We start from the raw sequence: 22,411 nt of genomic DNA on the forward strand, positions 1-22,411 counted from the left end.
TAAGCCTACGCCTGCTTCTACACCTGCAGAAAGAGAGAAAAAATACAGAACTGAGAAAACACAGCAGTAAACAGTGGTAACCCACAGATGGTGGAAAATTTTGCCTTCAACTTTGAGCTGTCTTAATTTAAGAAGCAGTTGAAGATTCCTCTGTTCCAACTAGCTTTACCTAACGCTCTTATATGTATTTTGTTTTTATATTTTCTTGTATGTTTTTATCTCCTGTGTTTTTGCTTGTTTTTAATTGAAAAGCACTTTGTTTTTGACCTGTGGAAGGTGCTATATAAGTAAAGTTGACTCAAAGGCTTAAGTCTTCTGTTTGGTTTGATAACTCCTTTTTTTGGCAAAAAGAGTTGTAAAGCAATATATTTAAAACTACTGAATCAAAATCATTACAATATTTAAAAATAAGGACAGTTTGGTTTGTCTTTAAAGAATTCCTAAGCCTTAAAGCGAACATTTTAATGCAAGTTGTGGTCTTCAAAAGAGATGGTAGTGAGTTCAAAAGCTTACAAATCTTAACAGAGAAGGCCTTTTGTCCAAAGGTTGTCCTGAAAAATGTCATTATTTATGTCATTATATATTGGGTGCATCTAGTGGCTATTGCTGTTCCTCTCAAATTCAATCAATTGCTCAGGTGCTACATGACGACGCGTTCATGAAACAGTTTAAGAAAAATAATAATAAGCCTGTCAAAGTTCATCAGATTAAATTTCTTAATTTGGCTTTTTATCCTTAAATTTTACAGCAGAAAGAGCTAACGTGATTGATTACAAATGAAGAGGTTCAAGATGCTGGCAAAGTCAGAGGTACGAGGTAAAATGAAAAGAAAAGAAAAACTTACAAATGACAGGAAGGGATTCTGGGAAAAGACAGAACCATGGAGTACAAGAAGTAACAAGAGACCCATGAAACCCAAGGTAACGTAATGGGAATAAACAAGAGGATCCAGCAAAGAAAGAACAAGAATGAGGAGCTTATATACTGAAGACTTTGATTACTTAGGTGGCTTATTGGGAACCAGGTGCAGCTGTGAAAAGAGACCAAATGTCTCATGTTTACATGATGGGGATGTAAACAATAACCAAGTGGATGAAGCCTAAACACTAATCCAAAGGAAACTAAAGTCAAATGCAAAAAGCACAAAATTGTAAGATTAAGCAAAAAAAAACTAAATACAAAAGGATTAACTCATGAGCAAGATTTAAGATGATATGAATAAACAAGGTAACCAACACAGAACACAAAGAGCAAAAATGTATGTGATTCACTTCTATCACTGCAGTTAGATTATATCTGGCTTGTACATTTATGTCAAAATTAGAAGAATTACAGTATTTTAAAATTATTCACTCGATATATTTTGGGCCCTCAAAATGTCTTTAACAATTCAAATCAGCTGATTTTAGAGTAAACACACATCCAAATCAATTAGATTGTCATCAAAATGTTCATTTATTTCAGCAGTTCAGTTCAAAAAGTGAATCTATTTTATTATGAGATTAATTTAAACACAGGCTCCTGTATTTAGCCTATAATAATTATAGACCTCATGCCAATCTATTTTTTGTTTGCATTTTCATTCTATGTATCCCATCATCATCAGACTTATGGTAAACCAGCAGAAATAAATATAACAATCTCTATGTGACACATCTACAATTAAGCACAAAATTCTAATTCAAAAATACTTTATTTAAATGTTGTTGTTGTAACTCATATTAATTCAAATTCTTCAAAGAGTTATTGTAGGCAGAGATGGCTGTTGGCAGGAAAAATGTCTTGTAGCTGTCAGTATTACAGCAAATTTGAAAAAGCCTCTGACTGAAGACATAGTCTCATGAAGATGAAGGTCAGGGTTGTCTATAATTCTCTTGATTTCATTAAAAAAATTCTGCTTTTCACTGTCTTTTAGTGGTTCTGCAGAACAGAACCATCCGTCTTTATCACGTTGTTGAGCCTTTTTAAATCCCTTATTCTGATGGCAGAATAATGCTCTCCACTGCAGATGTATTGAATGTATGCAGCATCTTGCACCAAACCTTTAGAAGTACCCATTCTCATTAATTCCCAAATAAGAATCCCAAAATTCATTTTTGGGTTCAGTTTTGGCGCGTCAATCCAAAATTATTGGTGGTCACCCACATCTGGATACCTCTTTCAAAACAGGCGCCCCTGGTTTAAACTCCTGCTGCTTGACCGACTCCGAATCGCAACAGAAATATTTCTTAAAGTCGTTTGATACGAGCCTTCTGATTGGTCTATTAAAACCGACTGTTTGAAACACAGAATGTGATTGGTTAAGATGACGTTGTGTTTTATTTTTTTTCCATTCGATTGTTTCCCGTGTGAGTTAATGGCTCCTCCTGCAACGGAGAGAGACGGAGCTGGCACAGAGCAGTGAAACGGGGGTTAGCTGAAATACCACGGAGCTGGGTGAAAAAACAGCAATTACACCCCAAAAACAGGGAGGTTTAGGTCGCTATTGGAGGGGATATTTGGGGGAAAGGTTGTCTGGGTGGCTGTTCCAGTCGAGGGGCAACATTTTATCAGTGGGCAGTCGAGGATAGCGGCGTATTTTTCGACAACCAACTCCCCAGATGAACTCCCTCAGAGCCACCAACAGGAGACCCAGGCGAGTATCGAGGCCGCGCCCGGTGCAACCCGAACGAATCAACGGGGATAGAGGTAAGCTAGGCCACGGCCAGCTAATGGTTTTAAACAAAGGTTTGTTTGGCGAAACCATTCTTTTATGTAACCCTCTTTGTCACTACCGAGCTACCTAGCAGGCCTGGAGGCTGCGGGGTTTTTTTCTTTAGGAAAACCCGAGGCTTCTCGCTCTGTGGCTCAGGCCAGGCCGCGCTTTGTTTGGCTTGAGTGATCGGGGCTATAGCTAGCTCACCAGGTTAGGAGGAGGAGGTTGTGGGGGTTGTCTTCGCTTAATGCGTATGTAGCTAGGCGGACATCATAAATGGCTCTTATATTCCCCAGCTTGAAGCTTAAGGGGCGGCCTAACTCTCCGTAATCACAAGCTTCGTGCCCGGTCGGCTGCTGCATTCTCAGCTGTCACAGCAATTTGTGCGAGTGCAAACCTTTAGGACTGCCATTTTTGGGGTGTAACGTTAACAAAAACATTAGCCGCTGCTCCAGGGGCAATGCTAGCTGGTTGCTCTTGCCTCGAGAGGACACGCACATCAGCTGTGACAGAGGATACTGGGTGATTTGGGCTAATTACCCGAGGTCAGCCGAATAGCCTCAGATTTGTTAGTTTGAAGCTCGTTTTGTTATCGGATTGTCGGTCTATGCTAGTCGCTGCTTGATTTGTTTACACCGCGGATTTGCCAGCTACGCAGTTCAGTTTTTAGCTGTTAGCAGTCGACATCGACTGCTGTCCCTGATTTGACAGCACCACAAAAGACCAGTGTAGTTGCGGCTGGGACAACGACGAATGCATACAGATCGGGATCTTTTCAGGGTAACTACACATGAAAAAAGGTAGTTTATCTGCAGAAAGCGCATCTCCTATTATCAATCACCAACCTTTGTCTGCTTTAACACCTAATGTGGGTCATAAAATAACTATTAGACGATCATATGTGGAGGCTAAATATTAAACAGATAGTGTGTTTTATTAGCTGATATTCTTTTTTATATAAAGCTTCAATATAGATTGAATCTTGAGAAAGAGCCAGAATTATAAAACACATTGCCATAAAATGTTCAGCACACCATCTGTGGTGGTCTCCTTTTTTGTACTCATAATAAATGTCAGTTAATTTACTTTTTTTATTGTCCTTTTATTCACCACTATTGATGGCAACATAAAATATGCGTAAATTATTTTCCTGAAGCATTTTACATTTAAAGCCTGAAATTGAATAAAATAATAATAACACTTTTATGGAGTAAAGACCTTGCTCAAGTTAGCAAGCATGTATTTATGTATCATATCAGACTTTTTTCAGAATATAGCTGCATAAAAACATTAGCTAACTGAACACAGTTTTGTTGGACCAAATGTTAATAAAAAAAAAAATAAATTATTATGTCCAATATTGTTGGCACCGGTCTAATGTATTTTCAATATTTAGCATGACACTAGAAATATAATACATCAATGCACAACCTCTGACAGTAACTTTCCTAGTTATATTTAAGCTTATATGAGATGCTTTTAATTGTATTTCTATAAGTGAGTGTATTGATAAAATGTTCTAAATAGTTTTATATAATTGACATCTAAAAAAGCAAGAAAAGATCTTTCAGAGACTTGAGACTTTCTAATGTATAAAATTAAGATGGTTACAGTATTTTGAAATCTGGGTTATTTTGTCCCTTAATTTCAATCAAAATATTTGAAAACTAGATAGTTAAAACTAAAGTATTCACCACAAAAATTGGCAAAATTACTAAAAGACAGAGGTTTTTTTTAAAATATATTGCCATATTTTGTGTTTGACATTGTGACGAATTGAATGAAATATAATTTTCCTTGTAAGGAAATAATCCAAAGGCAATTACACAAGAGTGATCAAAGAACAAATTTTTAAAAATACAGGAAAACATGAAGGAAATATTCTAGGGAATCATTCTACGCTGTCATCTATACTCAATTTGAATGTTTTGAATAAGGGATTTACAAGATTATTTGAATTTATGCTTCAAAGCACAACCTTTTATCTGATTGTTTTATATTAAAAAAATATGCATTAAAAGTACATTGTATCAGTTGACTTTGGGTGCATTCACTCCAGGCTTGTTTGGTCCGATTTAGTCAAATTCTAGTTTGTTTATCTAGAAAGTCCCGTTTGTTGGAGAGGTGTGAATAAATAATCAAACTTTGATGCAAACTCTGGTTCACCTAAAAACCTAGATCTAGGTTTGTTTAAAATGATTCTGGTGTGATTTGAATAGGTATGTGGATACCAGCTTGCTTTAACAGAAAAAAAACAAGCTGTAGTGCATAGCATTCTGGGTAAATACAACCTAAACAAACGCGTGAGTTTATCGCTAGTGAGAGAAATGGCTCAGGCTCTTAAGCCAAAGAAAAAAACAAAAATCCTACAACCACTAAAATCTGACACTATGCCATTTGTTTACATTTTGTGAAGAAGGATGTTGCACTAGTGTCCTTCTTCCATATATATAACTGTATGCTTCAGGTTAGAGATGCATCAAACCTTTGTGTCGTTTTCTTCAGTGGTTGTTGGTGCAGCGTCACCACAGGCAAGGGGTTGGAAAAGGTTTTTCAAACGCTTTGGTGTTTGACACAGTGCAGTGTGAAAGCAAACCGTCCCAGCTGAAAATGTAAAAAAGGTTGCAATTTCAGTTCCCAATCTAACTGAGTCTACCAGACTACAAGGTGTGAAAACACTGAAAATGGTGGAAGTTGTATAAGGCATAGAGGGGGAAATCTGACACTTTTAAGTACTGAGATGTCTATCCAGTTGATTGTTGCATCTCTGCTCAACACCCACAATGCTTTTCTGTTTAGATGAGGAGGCTCCTGCAGCCGCTGCAGCAGAAATGGCTATCGAGGAATCCGGCCCCGGCGCTCAGAACAGTCCCTACCAGCTTCGACGCAAGACCCTGCTTCCTAAGAGAACCACCGCTGCCTCTGCCACCGCCTCTGCCACCGCCTCTGCCTGCCCCAGCAAGGGCCCGATGGAGGTGAGCGTGAAAGCTGTTGCGCTTGTGCTTTGCTGCGGATTGCATTTTTGCTGCATGAAGAATGGAGAGACACTGACTTATTGTCATATTCACTTTTGAATCCCTCTGAGCTTTAAATCTCTGCTGCATTTCCAGGGAGCTTCAACTTCGTCAACAGATGCCTTCGGTCATCGAGCCAAGCGGGCACGAGTGTCCGGTAAGACCCACGACCTTCCAGGTGTGTTTAAGCTCTTCAGCATGATGGGCAGCGTTTACTAGTTTGATTTAGTTTTTCTTTCTTTTTCTTTTTGCTGAGTTCCACTCTTGCGCTGTTTCATTACAGTCCATCCGTACTGTAATGTTGACCTTTTCTTCAGACTTACACTGCCCTTTTTTTGTGTATTTGTATATTTTTAGCAGCCCCAGCAGAGCAGTATCTGCAGCAGAAGCTTCCAGATGAGGTGGTTTTGAAGATTTTCTCCTACTTGCTGGAGCAGGACCTTTGCCAGGCGGCCTGCGTGTGCAAGAGATTCAGCCAGCTAGCAAACGACCCCATCCTATGGTAAGATGATTTGTTCTTACTTTATATCCTAATTTATATGCAAAATAAACCTATAAGATTCTATACAATTCCTTTCCCTATTTCAAGGAAACGGCTATACATGGAGGTTTTTGAATACACGCGTCCCATGATGCATCCTGAGCCCGGCCGGTTTTACCAGGTCAGCCCTGAGGAGCATGAGCATCCCAACCCTTGGAAAGAGAGCTTTCAGCAGCTGGTGAGTACAACTTTATTTAATTTATAAATTTATCTTTATCTAATGCTTCATTCAGTTTGCACACCCCAGCAACGAGATGCTGTTGTTCAGACTTCTTATAATCCGTTTGTTTTTTGTTAAAACATATTTTGTATAAGCTTCTGTAAGGCCTTTTATTATTTAAACTGTTTCAACAACCTTGCTGGGCTTTTATCAGTAATATTTGGTCATGTTGACTAAAAATACTCTAAAAATAATCTCAACTATTCATACTGAATAGATTTGTAATTAGTGTTTCAACTTCCTTTCTTTTGTCAGTGGTTTTAGTTTATAACGTCTGGGTCAGGCGTTGGACAGAATGAGATTCTCCCTGAATGAAACCGTTCAGCTAAAACGTTTTTACTCTATTACTACAAGTTTTACATATATTTCAAATGTAAATCTTACTTGCTTTAATTAAAACTGAAAAGCACTAATTAATTGATCTAATTATTTGAAAGTGCTATGCCCTGTAATGTTTAATTTTCCATACTCAAAAATATAGAATAAATGCTGGCAATGTTTAGCTTTGGTTTTCAACTGCTTATTGCCACAGTGTAACACGTTTGCCATCTTGCTCTTTATAGCTGTTTGCGGGGTACTTAGTTGGGCTATCTGCTCCGGTAGCCAGCTTGCAAATTGGCCGTACCTCTTGAGGCTCGTTTATTGTAATTTAAAGGCAGCGTTATTTTAATAAAAGTTGTTTGGTGCTTCTCTTGTTTCAAGGAATACATTAAACAGCTAAATTGGTGTTTCATAAAAACAAATGAAAAGTAGTAACACTGGAAGGAGCAGTGCTGCGCTACTCTTTACTTCATATAGATAAAAAAAAAAAAAAACAGGTTGCTCTGGTTTTCTCTGGCATCTCATCAATATGACTTTAAACTGGAGGAGCGATATGACTGCAGATGTAAACGGTGTTGTAGGTTCATAACTAGTCAGGATATCTAGTTTTGAAGAATCTACTGCTGAGTACCCTGCTATCTTTGTGAAAATTATTACCTCTCATTATACAGTCTGGGTTTGAAGCGTTTGTATATCAGCATTGGTGATGTTTTCAATCTTATCACCTTTTAACAAGCAGCTATCTGCAGAAACTGATATCCAACCTGCATTCACCAGTTTTGATATTTTTGCGTTGTGTTTTTGTGTTGCAGTACAAAGGTGCACATGTAAAGCCCGGCTTTGCTGAACATTTTTACAGTAACCCCGGCCGATACAAAGGTAGAGAGAATATGCTGGTAAGTCCAAACCCTGAGCTGGAAGACAAAACGGTTGATTACCGTCGATGTGAACGGCATCACTTCTCTAAATTATTGAAGGATGTTCTTGATTTGCCTGAAAGTGTTTGTGTCTCTCCTCTCGCAGTATTATGACACCATTGAGGACGCTCTCGGAGGTGTTCAAGAAGCCCATTTTGATGGTCTCATCTTTGTTCATTCTGGCATCTATACCGATGAGTGGATTTATATAGAGTCTCCCATCACCATGATTGGTGCAGGTATTGGCCATCGTAAAAAGATGCTGAAGAATTGATCATTCTTCTATAGGCATTCTATATGCTTACTAGCCTCTCTGTTTAATGGATGGTCTCCGCTTTCCTCTCAGCACCTGGTAAAGTAGCAGACAAAGTCGTCATAGAGAATACTAGAGATTCAACGTTTGTCTTCATGGAGGGTTCAGAGGATGCATATGTGGGGTACATGACCATTAAGGTAAACAAATACCCTCTTGTCATATCTTTCTTAATGTTGTCATAATAAATACAAATATTTTTAGTACTAATTCATAATAAGGTATACAATTATTAGTTTAGAACATGGTGTTTTCTAACTAAAAGAAAATGTATAGTTAATCTACAAAAATTACAGATTTGGATGTTTTCAGGTTTCTGATATTACTAAAAAATCCAGTTTTGTTTTGTTTTTTTCTCACATCAGAAAAAGCTTCCATTGAGCTCCTTGCATGAATTTTGAAATGTTGAAAGTCTTTTGGAAAGTTTTGCATAAATAACAGTGTGTGTATTCTCTCCAGTATTCACACAGAGACTGCTGTTTTGGTAACGCTAGCTATGCTAATTGCTAATATAAGATGTTAAGCTAGTTTTAATCCAGGTTCTCGCTGCTCAATTACCTTCCGTCTCAGACAAAATCTTTTTTTCATGAAGGAATTGTAAGAAAATTTTTGTGTGAATTCTAGATTTGTGGTCGTTCAGTGTGAGTGTTACATCAAGTAGTGTGACATTTTCTGGGAGGATCTTACAGGGTGTCTGCTGCAACATTCAGCTGATGATTGTCTTCTTTTAAAAAGCTGTGGCTGCATCCACATCTTTCTCCTTTTGCACTTCATTTTCTCACCCTTTATGGGGTTCGACTCCAGTAATAAACAAGTCAAGCATATGACATAAGTTATATCTAAGGTTTTATTGATATCAAGTTTGCAGTATGACATGTACAAGTTCTGTATGAATTTTTTTTTTTTTAATCTGTGTTCAGGGTCTAAGATGTCAATCTAACAATTATTTTGAAATGTATGAAAACCATGTTTAAGAGAAACTATTCTCTCACCACACTGTAGCATCTGCACTAAAATAAATGACAGAGAGTGTAGGATAATATACAGTGCTGTGAAAAAGTAGTTTTTGGGGGGTTTTTTAGCCATTAGGTGTTATATTTAAGTCACTTAATATATCTGCAGGTTGCATAATAATCAGGAATGGGTTTGGGTTTGAGAAACTTAGCTCACAACGCAAGACCGCAGCTTCCTACTTTATAGAATGTAAACAAAAATGGAGTGGCGTTGGAGGATTTCTCTTTTGTTTTGATAAAAGGCCATGAGCCATTTCTCCCTCTAGTGCTACGCTCGCATGTTTGAGTCGTATTTACCCAGAATGCCCTTGCATCCACATATGCATTTGAAACGCACTGCGGATCGAAGCCTAGGTTTTTAAGCGTACCAGAGTTCGCTTTTTTTTTTTTGGTCCGCGTCAGAGTTCAATTGCACATTCATACCTTCGCAAACGAACCAGATTTCTAGACAAATGAACTAGAGTTCAATTAAAACGGGTCCGCTAAAATCTTATCAGATAAAAGGAAATCAAAAAACCAACCCTGAAGTTTAGTAATTGGTCCATTTTCAGTGTTATGACATATGAACACAGTAGTTATAAATCTAAAATCCTATTCTGTTAATACAGTGGAATAACTTGGGATTCCACTGATTCCACACTGATTTTAATGAGATCTGCAATGATTGAAGTATCTATAAAAACTGACTCAAAGACTTGGAAGCAGTTTCTATACATAAGATATTAAAAATGACTAGAGAGGGGGAGTTAGATTGGCCTTGGCACTCTCTGACTGAAAAACAAAACCTATAAGGTCCAAGAGTCATTTAGTATTATAATAATGTACCTTTGTGAATATGTTGTTTGCTTTGGGTTTTATTTTTCTCTGATTTCCCCAAGGCGAAAGAATAGCCGTATGTGCTCTCTATTAAGCAAGGTTAACCAAATGGTGCGAACTATAATCATCCCATTTCCTCATTATAGAATAACTCTGAGCTGTTAGCGGCTCCAACACTTGGAGTGCCGTGTGGATGTGGTGGGCAGACAGAAGTGCTGCCTGCACTCTTGTCCTCTGTCTGACCTCAGCTTCTGTTCCCTCTTCAGTTTAATCCAGATGATAAATCGGCGCAGCATCACAACGCCCACCACTGTCTGGAGATCACAGTCAACTGCAGCCCCAACATCGACCACTGCATCATCCGCTCCACGTGTACAGGTAACCACACACACACCAACGCCTCCTGTTCCAGTCAGGGGACGCTTCATCACATTTCCTTATAATCTGATCAACCCACACTTTGCAGCAGTAGTGTGTACTGAAAGGATTTTAGTTTGTGATAAGTAGAAATGATCCCTATATTTGGTATAATAAACTGATATTTAATAATGGACATTTCAGACTTGCCTACTTTATTTTAGCATGTAATAAAAATGAGAAAGTAAATTGCAAACATTTGTTTGTTTGGTCACTTTTCTGAACTGGTGTTTGATCAAGTTATTTTATCTTTCAAATGGTATTTTTTTACTTGGTTTTCAGTTTGGATTATAGTCTGGATTGGAGAACTTTCCTGGTTTAGTATTCGTACACTTTAACTCTTTTGGACATGCGTTTGAAATCTCCTGGGTATTTTTGCTTATTTTAAGTGTACGCAGTTCTTTAAATGTCCTGTGAGTAAATATACATTTGCCCAATTCTCCATAACAACTGGAACTTTCAATATCTAGCAAGTTATTTTTGCAATTTATCATCCATTAACAGAGTGCCCTTCAGATTAATTTCCATAATAACCCGGTATTGGCTGGAAAGCGAATATCCAGATGGCATTTTGGAATTTTTCAGATGGCGCAAACTGTGAAGCAAACTCTTTTTGCGTTTTAATGTAGAAATCTCTCTGTGGATTAAAAAAGTGAAATCACCCTGCAGAGAAATGGACCCAATAACTCACAAAACTTTAATGAAAGAATTACATGCCAATACCCATTACTGCATCAGAGCTCATGATGGAAACCTTTTTCTTATTCTGCTGGTTGATGGGTTTAAAGATCAAAAATGGTGAGAAGTTTTAGATTTGATGCGTTTATTTATCACAAAGGGAAATTTAATGTCGTCTTAACTCAGATCATCCAAGTACGTTCAGAGTCGTGGAAGGTGATGCTGTTAGTAATCAGTTTTACAATGAATTTGAAGAGGCCTCTTTATGTTTTCTATCTTTAATGATTCACAAACTTCATAAAAATATGTTTATTGTTGAGCAGGGAAAAAATTCAATAAACAAATTTTTGCATTTTTAACGAAATGATTTTTGTGGCCAATTTAAATTTGCCAGTTTTGGTCTACGGGGCAAAAAGTTTTGACAGTACTGTTCTAGTCTATACAGACACCTTTCAAATACCCTCTAGATCTGTGTTTTCCATGAATATATTGTTAAAGTTTTAAAATCTGTACATTTATATAGAAAAAGATGCTATTTTTTTTAGGTTTTTGAATATTTTGTGCAGGGATTTGAGGTTTATTATTGGCCGACACGATATGTGAAAAAGGTTGAAATGTTTTTTTGTTTTTTTTAAACACAGACATAAATGGACTAAATTGCAAATTCATTTGATAACTGTGCACTAGTACAGCACACTTAAACACACCAATAGCTACACAAGTTTGGTCAAAGATGTAAAAACATCTTTAATTTGTTCAGTCAGTACAATTAGGAGTGAAACAGAAAATGTAGCATTAATAATAAAGAAACTGAAAAAATCAAAAGGTCGTCTACCTTTTGTAAAATAATCTGCAATAAACTCTTTCAAATGATTCAGAAAGTGCAATTTGGAATTATAAATAAAGTATGATGCAGCTGAAAACACAAAGCATAGAATTAGACTGAATAGATCTACCACATTGTTACAGAAACCCAATCTAGGTTCTATTTTTTTATACCGATACAGATATTAGTATCGTATCGGTGCATCTCTAGTTTTGTAAGACCTTTATTTCCGTCTTTGTGTCCAGTGGGTTCAGCCGTGTGTGTGAGCGGACAGGGCGCCTGTCCAACCATCAAACACTGCAACATCAGCGACTGTGAGAATGTGGGTCTGTACATCACAGACCACGCACAGGTAAAATCAAACGGCACATTTTATCCAGCGACATGCAGCACAGAGTCTCGCCGACCGAAAGCTTTTTGTCTTTGCAGGGCATTTATGAGGACAATGAAATCAGCAACAACGCGCTGGCAGGAATTTGGGTGAAGAACCACGGGAACCCCATCATTAGGCGTAACCATATTCATCACGGACGAGATGTAGGAGTGTTCACGTTCGATCACGGCATGGTGAATGCAGCTACGACACGTTTTACTTCTTACCCCGAGCAACTCCTCCACACAGCCTCACCTGTGTTTCTTCCCCCATTTGTTTCAGGGTTACTTTGAGAACTGTAACATTCATAGAAATCGCATAGCTGGCTTTGAGGTGAAGGCGTACGCCAACCCCACAGTGGTCCGCTGCGAGATCCACCACGGCCAAACGGGGGGCATCTACGTCCATGAAAAGGGGCGGGGCCAATTTATAGAAAACAAAATCTATGCCAATAACTTTGCTGGTGTTTGGATCACGTCCAACAGCGACCCGACGATACGGTAAGAACACAGACGTCCCAGAAGCAGAGTTGGTACTGGTGCTTGAAATCCTTGAAAATCCTTTAAGTTCAGTTAGGTGTTTCCAGGGTTTTGGAAAGTGCTTGATTTCTGTATAAAGTCCTTGAAAGTGCTTAATATTCAAACATCACAGTTTTCTAATAAAGTGATCATGAGATTAAATTTGGAAAACATTTTTTACAGTTCAAACTAGATATTTTCCTAAACCAAATTAAAAAAAAAACTAATTTTTTTTTCTCACTTCTCTTGCTTTAGTTGAAATTCCTTGAGTTATTTATAAACACTAAATGTCAGAAAACCTTGCAATAGCATCTTTTAGAGATGTTTTTATTACTTTTTTTGTATATTGCGTTTTAGCATTTAATTAATTCAGGAAGGTGGTCTTAACATGACATGTTTGGATTGTTTCAGTGTCATAAATATTTATTATTCTTAACGGCTCAGCGACTTATTAAAATAAAGGTTGGCTTATATTTTACACCTTAAACAACTTTATTGAAATTGTCGTTAAATTAGTGTTTCGTTCTTGGACCAATCAGGTGGATAGGGTGTGTGAGAGAAACACATTTCAGAAGATACATTTTTGTTATTTTTAGTGGAATACTATCACAAGTCACTATTAACAACAGTAATAAATATAATTTAGAATTGAAGCTTTTTTTTTTAGTTCATTTGTGCTGTTTTCATCTCTTTGGTGCTGGAAAAGTTTGAAAACTGACCTTGAAAAAGTGTACAAACTCTGTTTTGGGTTTGTCTCTTTGTGTTTCACCTTTTTCCTTCCTCTTGTTTTCAGTGGAAATGCTATATTCAACGGTAACCAAGGCGGGGTGTACATATTTGGAGACGGCCGTGGGCTAATAGAAAGTAATGACATCTACGGTAACGCCTTGGCTGGGATCCAGATCCGAACAAACAGCTGTCCCATTGTAAGGCACAACAAAATCCACGATGGGCAGCATGGAGGAATCTACGTGGTAAATACACTCCTTAAGTCTTTGTCCAAATCTATTCTAGCAGGGGGAGAAATGTGATCCTATGTTGAGCGGTCGTGTGTTTTATTTCAGCATGAGAAAGGCCAGGGAGTGATTGAGGAGAACGAGGTTTACAGCAACACGTTGGCTGGAGTTTGGGTGACCACAGGGAGCACTCCTGTCCTCCGTAAGAACCGCATCCACAGCGGCAAACAGGTACACAAAAGACATTTATTTCTTACTTTCGATTTATTTACTTATCTATTAGTGCATGTCAGGCTTTTCCTGTCTTTCAGAGAAAACAAATAATGAGGTTTTAGCAAATATACACATTTTCTTTCAGTAGCCACAGTGGCTGGTTTAAGAAAATTTAATTTCTATCAATAACTTAACAAAACGTCATTTTCTTCTTAAAAAGACTCGAGGATTTAGGCCTGTCACAATTAATCAATTAATCGCATACAAATTAAAGAGCTCATTCATTTCTTATTATTTTTCTAATTTCTCTCTCCTCCTACCAGTTTTGTTTTCAGAGACTTCATAATTAATTTTATTTGTTGTCTGTTTATGTTTAGTATTTTGTATAGTTAAAATGTCTTCCATTTCCATTGTTAAATGTTCATTAGAGTTTGTTTTTTTTAAATCTTTGAAAATATGTTTTTGCATTATTATGACATGATATTACTTCGAAACTGTCTCAAAGCAATATTATCATTTATAGCGATAACTTCTGGGACAATTTATCGTCTAGCGAAAATTTGTTATTGTGACAAGCCTGTGTGTGATATTTGTCTTTGATTCAAAAACCTTATTTTTATTGAAAAAATACTGTACTATAAAAATAAAATAAAATCAAAAACATTAACAGTAAACTGGAAGTTTCCTTAAATATTCAGATGGATGAATGAGCTGCCAGTTCATTCCCACATATTTCTGTTTTCATACCCATTTGGTCCATAAGTTTATTTTTCCTAGTGTATTTTTTCTGAATTACAGAAGTCAGTAAACATAAAAATGCTAAAGTGTGGTGTAAATGTTAACCAAATATTCTCTGATAATAATTTTTGGTTATCTCATTGCTATTTATAATTTTAGTATCACCATTAAAAACTGTTTCTAGCTTTTAGAAATATGTTAAAGGTAAACTGGCCTATTTTTTCTTTTTGCCACTAATTTAATGTTTGGGTTTTTTTTTTTTTTGTCCTTTAGGTTGGCGTGTATTTCTATGACAATGGCCACGGCGTGTTGGAAGACAATGACATCTACAATCACATGTACTCTGGTGTACAGATAAGGTAACAACTCTTAATATTAGTGTATTCAATAAAAAACACTGAATGAGATGAAGATATTTTTCTTTCAGTCCCAAATTTCAAATAGAATCATTTAGGTTCTTCCCAAAACATAATCCTAGTCCGATGCTACAGTAATCCTATAGAAATCAATATATAATTAACACCCAAGTATCTCTGCAGTGCAGTAAAATTAACCTGGGGAATAAATTAGCATTTTCTTATGGGAACTAACCATGTTTTTCTCATTAAAACAATTTTGTCATGTAATTTTAGGATATGGTTCTAGTAAATGATGCTAATTGTGACTATATTGTTGTAATTAGACTAACAACCTAGTATTATGGTCCTAACACTGCATCGTCTAACTCATTAAAGGGATGATTGGAGTAAAAACCAGTTTTTGAGAAATTTTATGTCATTTGTATATTCTCTTTTAGAAAAGAAAACCATAAAAAATTATTAACATCAAATCTGGTTTGAAAACAGTCAGAGATTGTATTTTTAAGTTGTATTAATCAGACCTATTATCAAGGGATTTGTCAGGGTCTCTGAAAGCCATTAATCATAAAGTATCCATACTTTGAAGTTGATAAAACTAGATTATTTCATTGAATCATGTATTGAAACTCGTCTTCCTTTGAAATCAGCAGAAAATAATTGCGCCTGTTTTAATCTGCAGGACGGGAAGCAACCCAAAGATACGACGCAATAAGATCTGGGGAGGGCAGAATGGAGGGATTTTGGTCTACAACTCAGGTTCGTATTTACGTCTCTCACGGCACCAGAGGGACGTCTAACGTGGAGTCAAAGCTTCACCTAACGCTGCTGTTATGTCGCAGGGCTGGGCTTCATAGAGGACAATGAAATCTTTGACAACGCCATGGCGGGAGTGTGGATCAAGACAGACAGCAACCCCACATTGCGGAGGAACAAGATCCATGACGGCAGAGATGGAGGCATCTGCATCTTCAATGGAGGCCGAGGTACAGAAACTCAGCTGTCACAAGATCTAGTGTACTCACCAATCTTCACAAATGTTAATTAAATTAATGGTTTATTAGATTTAAATTAGTTCCATAAACTAATAACGTCAACTAACTCAGACATTTAAAGAAGGCCAACATCCAGCAGAGGGCGCCACTGGCCAGCCGTAAGCCAGTTGATACAGAAACAAACATGGCGGGGTCATACTAGAACAGTGAAACGATTCCAACAGGCTGTGTGGGCTTCAGAACGGGCTTTATGCGGTTCTGTTTTTAAATATAAATACTCAACAAGCAGGGGGTGATGTGGTGGCGTAAAGACTGCGCAACCCACATTTGGAGGCCCTGAGTCCTCGACGCGGCGGTCACTGGTTCGATTCCCAGACCTGGCCGACATTTGCTGCATGTCTTCCCCCCTCTCCTTCCCCCTTTCCTGTCAGCCTACTGTCATATAAGGGACACTAGAGCCCACAAAAAGACCCCCTGGTGGGAAAAATAGATAAATACTCAACAAGCTCCTTAATGACGCTCATTCAGCCGAAGAGGCGCCAACTTCTCGATCAAAAATTACAGATTTACTAACAGAGAAAAATTGTAACATGATTGGAAAAAACCATCTTGCCAATAAGCACGGTTGGTTTTGATGACTGTCGTGAGTTAAACTTCATGGAGCAAAGTTTTATCATTTCTTCAAGAGCAAATGCATCTCTGAATTAAGAGTTTCATATATTACATTTTTCTCATCTTCTGTTTTTATATTCAGTAACCTAAGAGGCTCCTGTTTTGTTATATTTTATAAATATATTTAAGTTAATAATGTGAGAATCACAATTTTCTTTTTATTCAGTCAGTGTTTAACACAGGTGACAAAATGGGTTTTTTTTAAAAATCCAGCATATTCTGAAAAATTTAGCCCATTTGTTATCAAACGACAGTCAGCCCTCTTGATGCTAAAGAACAAAATGCTCAATAAGACCAATCAACTTTAAATTAACTCCTCAACCAGCCCTAGATTTAGTGCAGCTTGCCTTCTGTTTCAATCAAGATGTAATTTATTGAACGTAGATGTTCCCAACATGTTCTGTTGAAGCGTATGAAGAAACATCTTCCCTGCAGGTTTGCTAGAAGAGAACGACATCTTCAGGAACGCGCAGGCCGGCGTGCTCATCAGCACCAACAGCCATCCCACGCTCCGCAAGAACCGCATTTTTGACGGCTTTGCTGCAGGTTGTGCTTCACAGACTCTTCTAGATAAAAAAAAAAAAAAAAATCATTTGGTCTCCTTTTGGCTTACAGTTGACTTGTCATTCACTAAACCAGGTATTGAAATTACTAACCACGCCACGGCAACATTGGAGGGCAACCAGATCTTCAACAACCGCTTCGGGGGGCTTTTTCTGGCCTCAGGAGTTAATGTCACCATGAAAGGTAAGAGGTTTGTTTATATTCATTACAGCTGGGCATGTTGTGGTTGTGCTACACTGCAAAAGCACAAACTTTATCAAATATTTTAAAATTTTCTAGTGGAAATATCTTTGTATTCTTGAAATAAGGCAAAACTAACTTATAAGTAGCTTTTCAGCAAATATAGGAGCTTGTTTAAGTAAATATCGACTTAATATTGATAAAAATATAACAGTTGCAATGGCTGATTATTTCACTTATAGCAAGACATTTTTATTTTGGCAGTCTAGTAATTTTTTATCAATATTAAGGCTTTATTGACTTAAACAAGCTGTTATATTTTGCTAACAGTTGTAGATTTTGTCTTATTTCAAGTGTACAAAGAAACTCAACCAAAACTACGTTATTTTATGTTTTTACAGTTTATATCTGCTTACTAACTATTAAATGTTCCCGGTCAGACAATAAAATTCAGAATAATCAGGACGCCATTGAGAAGGCGGTGAGCAGAGGACAGTGTCTCTACAAGATCTCCAGCTACACCAGTTACCCCATGCACGACTTCTATAGGTAAAAAAATTTAAATAGATCTGATTTATAATTTTTATTGCAGTTTGAAGTTTTTATTTAAATGATTTATTTGGTTTTCTAGGTGTCACACCTGTAATACAACAGATAGGAATGCCATCTGTGTTAACTGCATCAAAAAGTGTCACCAAGGACACGACGTAGAGTTTATACGACACGATCGGTGAGCTACTTTCGTTCTTTACTTTTGCATTTTGCCAGTTAAATTTATGTTTGTTCTCATGTTTCCTTCATTTTGTTTCTAAAGCTCTTTAGAAAAAATGCCTCCAGACTTTGACAAAATCTTGCATTTGACGTTTCTTTAAAGGACAGACATCTTGATTTAAAACTTTTATTAAAAACGTGATTAAACTATAAGTTTCATGGTTTTATCGAGCACATTAGGTCACCTATAGATGTTAATTTTATTGATTCACGCTCTCCTCCAGGTTTTTCTGTGACTGCGGCGCGGGAACGTTGTCCAACCCATGTACGCTGGCCGGAGAGCCCACACATGACACGGACACTCTGTATGACTCGGCGCCGCCCATCGAGTCCAACACGCTACAACATAACTGAAGGCTGCGGCTCGAGTTAATGCCCTCAGATAAGCAAACAAACACATTGCATTACACACAGCTACACACACGCACACACACACACACACACACTCTCACATACACCCAGTTCTAAACGTGCATCCGCCTGCAGCTATAAGGACCCAGAGAGACTCTGAGCTCAGCGCTCTCAGTGGAAGAGGCTGCAGAGGAAGCAGCTTCTTCTGGTGTAAGCTGCACTCGCTGCAGCAGGTCACTAGAGGGAGTCGTGGAGCTTCCTGGAGCGATTCCTCACTGCAGACTGTAAACAAAGAAGACTGGGAAGGGCAGGTTGTTCTGAGGGGCTTTCGAGGTCCACCTGGTGGCACTTAAAGCATGAAGATCTCCACACAGCTAATCCTCTTACAAACTGCGGTTAAAAAGACTTCCTGCTTCCTCACAGCTGCCATCCCCATTGGATTAAAAAAAAAAAGGAAAAGATTGATCGTGCGTTTGTGTGTGTGTGTGAGAGAGAGTGAGAGAGAGATGGAGCACTTGGGCTTTTTTTAAAAAAAATATATATATATATGTTCTGATGAATGGATTTTATTTCAATGCTTTCTCATGTAGTTTTGTATTTTCAAGCAAAAAGCTGACTGTATTTGAATGTCTTTTATTTTATTATATATTATTATAATTATTTTTTTTTTTTTCCCTTCGGTTAGCGTCCCTTCCCGTCCCCGCCTCGTCGGACTGCAGAAGCTGAAAGGTTCCAGTGGTGAATTTCTTTCTGTGAAAGAGAAGCTTGTTAACACTAAACCCTCTCCTGTGAGTTAGTTTAAATGGCCGGTGGAGGAGCTCCACACTTGTATAAAGAGGTGTGTGTAAATGTGTGTCATGTACAGTGCAAACTTTGTGTGCGTGTGTGTGTTTATATGTTGATGCAGTCAGTGTTTTGTGGAGAGGGTTTCAATAGGGGGCGCTACAGCCCCCTTTTTAACTGGAACCTGGTCAGTCTGCAGCGCCCTGTATCCCCCCGTCCCCACCTGTTTCTGCCCTCCTCCCAGTGTATCGTGGTGACTTTGGCTCCTCATGCAGCCTGAATCGTATGCATGTACCATAACATCTAGACTTAATATATTGTGAAGTATTCAATAACCATTAGTAGATGCTAGTTGAAATTCAAAAAGGGGTATACTTTCTTAGAAAGACAAAAGAAAACTGAAAACTTGCCATTTCTAAGAAAATAAAACTTTATTAGATCAAACATGTCTGGTTTTTCATTCACTTGCTCTGATTAAAATGTTGAGTGGAGCTAAATGGGCATCTCTAAGTTAAAATAAAGTTGTTTTTTTTATAAATTAAATAATCTACCAGTACTTTTTTCATCAATATAAAGGAATTGCCTAAAACAAGCTCCTATATTTTGCTGCAAAGTTATGTTTGTTAGTTTCATCTTATTTTGAGTGTAATAAGATGTTTGCACTAGAAAGTAAACCAAAAGCACTTGGTAAGATTTTGTTTTTGCAGTGCATACTGTAAATCCAAACTTCAGTGTCTGTGTCATTATTCCTGTCTTTTCCTCATCAACGCTGACAGTTTAGGGGGAGATGAGATTTGTTTCTTAGAAGAGAGCTTCAATGAGGTATGAGAAATATCTTTGAAATCCACATAACTTTTATTATTGGTGTGGAGTAATATTTTATTCTTAAAAGCCATGTTTTCATTAGCTGGAAGCAGGAAATCGGAAAAAAAGGTTTCAAAACATCAGTCTGTGATCTACATAAAGTTTCACTTAGTGATCTCTAATGTATTGAACATGACTGTAAAAAAAGAAAATCATGAGAAGCCAACTATAAAGATACAATAAGGTCAAAACATTGTGGTTTGCTTTCTTAATGTGCTTTACAGATGGAACTAAACCACATCGAGTCACAGGTCTTTGGGGTGTAACTCCAATTACACGCAGTGAAACTCGTGTTATTTTATAAAATGTGACCGACAGTGGAAACAAAGCGGAAACAAGATTGATACTTAAACGCGTGACAGGAACGAGGCGATGGGACCAGATAGCGATGGCGGCGACCACCAACTACAGGCCTGCGGGGTCGCCATCACGCCTCGTTATTCCAGACAAGAGTTTAAATTATGACCAGTTTCTTGGAAATGTCGGATCAGCTGAAAAATGCTTCTTTTGACACAAAGACCTGCTCCAGAGCGACACAACGCAGGGATTTACGCACATCTGGATTATTCCCTGGTGGCAAAACAAAATGTGCCATGAAAATCCAAAACACATAATTCTCAGAAGCTGTTGGTTTGTGGCTTCTTCATTCAGATTGGTACAAAGAGAAAGCAGAGAGGGGTTTTTTCCCCTCAACATTTGCTACAGCCAATCTGAACTTAAACGAAACAAACTCTCTTCTGTTTTATGCGAGTTATAATAAACAAATGGAGAGGATTTAGCAAAATCATTGCTTTTCCTTTAACATTTTATGACCTAAATTTCAAATCTTCACCTGAATATTTTTTGCTTATTTTAATTGTACGTAGTTCTTTATATGTCTAATGAGTAAATATATTTGCCCATTTATCAATAACTGGAACTTTCAATATCTAGGAAGTAATTTTCTTTATTTACCGTCCATTAAAAGAGCGCCCCTCACATTAATTTCACTCCATGCTACTGCGGGGGGAAATTACCGTAATAACTCAATATTGGCTACAAAGCGCAACGTCTCCTCTTTTATAAACCGTTGGAACTTGTCAGATAGCGCTAAGTGTGGCGGAATTACGGTACTGCAAGTTTGGCTGGATCGCCGGCGCTCCGTTCGGTCAGATTAAACGATGTACTTTGGTAATTTCTGATTAACTGACACATTTTAGTTAACCCTTGTGTTGTCTTGCGGGTCAAAAGTGACCCATTACCATGTTTACCTGTAGAAAAAAATACCGTAAACTACCTTTCTCCGGCTTGAAATTTTATGACTTTTCCTAAATTGACCCCATCATCAGAAAAAGTGATAGTTTGTTTTTGTTTATATTTCCATGTGGGTTGCACACCACTAGGGTACAAGGATTGTCTGATGGGTCATTTTTGACCCGTGCATAATAAAAGCATTTAAGCACCACCAGAAAAAAAAAGTTCAAAGGCCATATACAAAACTCTCTCTAATACACGCATACACACCACCCCACACACACACCTGCACCCCCTCCTCCCCCCACACATATCAAAGAAACTGGATTGATGTACGAATTGAACTTTGATTTGACCTGCACCTGGACTACCTTAATAAATACAATAAATGCAACCTAACACTCCTCATAGTTGTGGATCACATTGTATCTGAGCCAATTTCAAATTTTAGCATGTGCATAAACTGTTTTTTCTGCTCTGAAAGGAATAAAACAGATTAGATGACGAACTGGCTTGCCAAAGAATGGAGAATTGAGGACCGTTTAAGGCAGGGGTGGGCAACTCCAGGCCTCTCCTGCAACTGTTAGATGTTTCTCTACTTCAACACACCTGAGTCAAACAATGAGGTCATTAGCAGGACTCTGGAGAACTTGACTGCACTTAGGAGGTGATTCGGCTATTGGATTCAAGTGTGCTGGGCCAGGGAGACATCTAAGAGTTGCAGGACACCGGCCCTCGAGGACCAGAGTTGCCCACTTCTGCTTTAAGGGAAAAAATATAATAGATATAATGCTTAAGGTTTTTGTGAATAAACACATTCTGTCAAAATGAGGTCAGCTCAAACATAACCTTCGCTTGTATCTTCTCACTGAGGGTATGTCGAAGAAACTAAGACATGTCTCTCCTCCGCATAAAATCAGATCTCTTTAGGGTTCTCTCGGGGAAATCTCAATTCCACACGCATAAAAGCCGTGCTGCAGTTTTACTGAATACGATCAACAGAGGAAACACTGACACCAAAGACCTATACATGAACAATGTCCACCGCCGCCAGATGATGGTGGCAAGCCTTC

At 37.8% G+C, this 22,411-nt stretch overlaps 1 protein-coding gene across 3 annotated transcripts; it reads left to right on the forward strand.

Moving 5' to 3' along the window:
- Positions 1-2,344: 2,344 nt before the first annotated feature.
- Positions 2,345-19,685, forward strand: fbxo11b (F-box protein 11b). Of its 3 annotated transcripts, none has more exons than XM_044103832.1 (22): positions 2,345-2,688; positions 5,495-5,670; positions 5,806-5,887; positions 6,067-6,211; positions 6,299-6,428; positions 7,604-7,687; positions 7,815-7,947; positions 8,055-8,161; positions 10,117-10,228; positions 12,017-12,123; positions 12,201-12,338; positions 12,427-12,644; positions 13,456-13,636; positions 13,727-13,849; positions 14,843-14,928; positions 15,608-15,684; positions 15,768-15,911; positions 17,028-17,138; positions 17,232-17,339; positions 17,777-17,885; positions 17,968-18,066; positions 18,332-19,685. In XM_044103832.1, exons 1-22 carry the CDS (start codon positions 2,601-2,603, stop codon positions 18,459-18,461), a joined length of 2,688 nt encoding a protein of 895 aa, XP_043959767.1. In that variant the 5' UTR covers positions 2,345-2,600; the 3' UTR covers positions 18,462-19,685. The 3 variants fall into 3 exon arrangements, with proteins under 3 accessions (XP_043959767.1, XP_043959768.1, XP_043959769.1); XM_044103833.1 differs by having other exon boundaries at positions 6,070-6,211; XM_044103834.1 differs by having other exon boundaries at positions 5,806-5,866.
- The last annotated feature ends 2,726 nt before the right edge of the window (positions 19,686-22,411 follow it).

This window comes from Gambusia affinis, linkage group LG20 (assembly GCF_019740435.1).
Source record: "Gambusia affinis linkage group LG20, SWU_Gaff_1.0, whole genome shotgun sequence".
Taxonomy (NCBI): Eukaryota; Metazoa; Chordata; class Actinopteri; order Cyprinodontiformes; family Poeciliidae; genus Gambusia; species Gambusia affinis.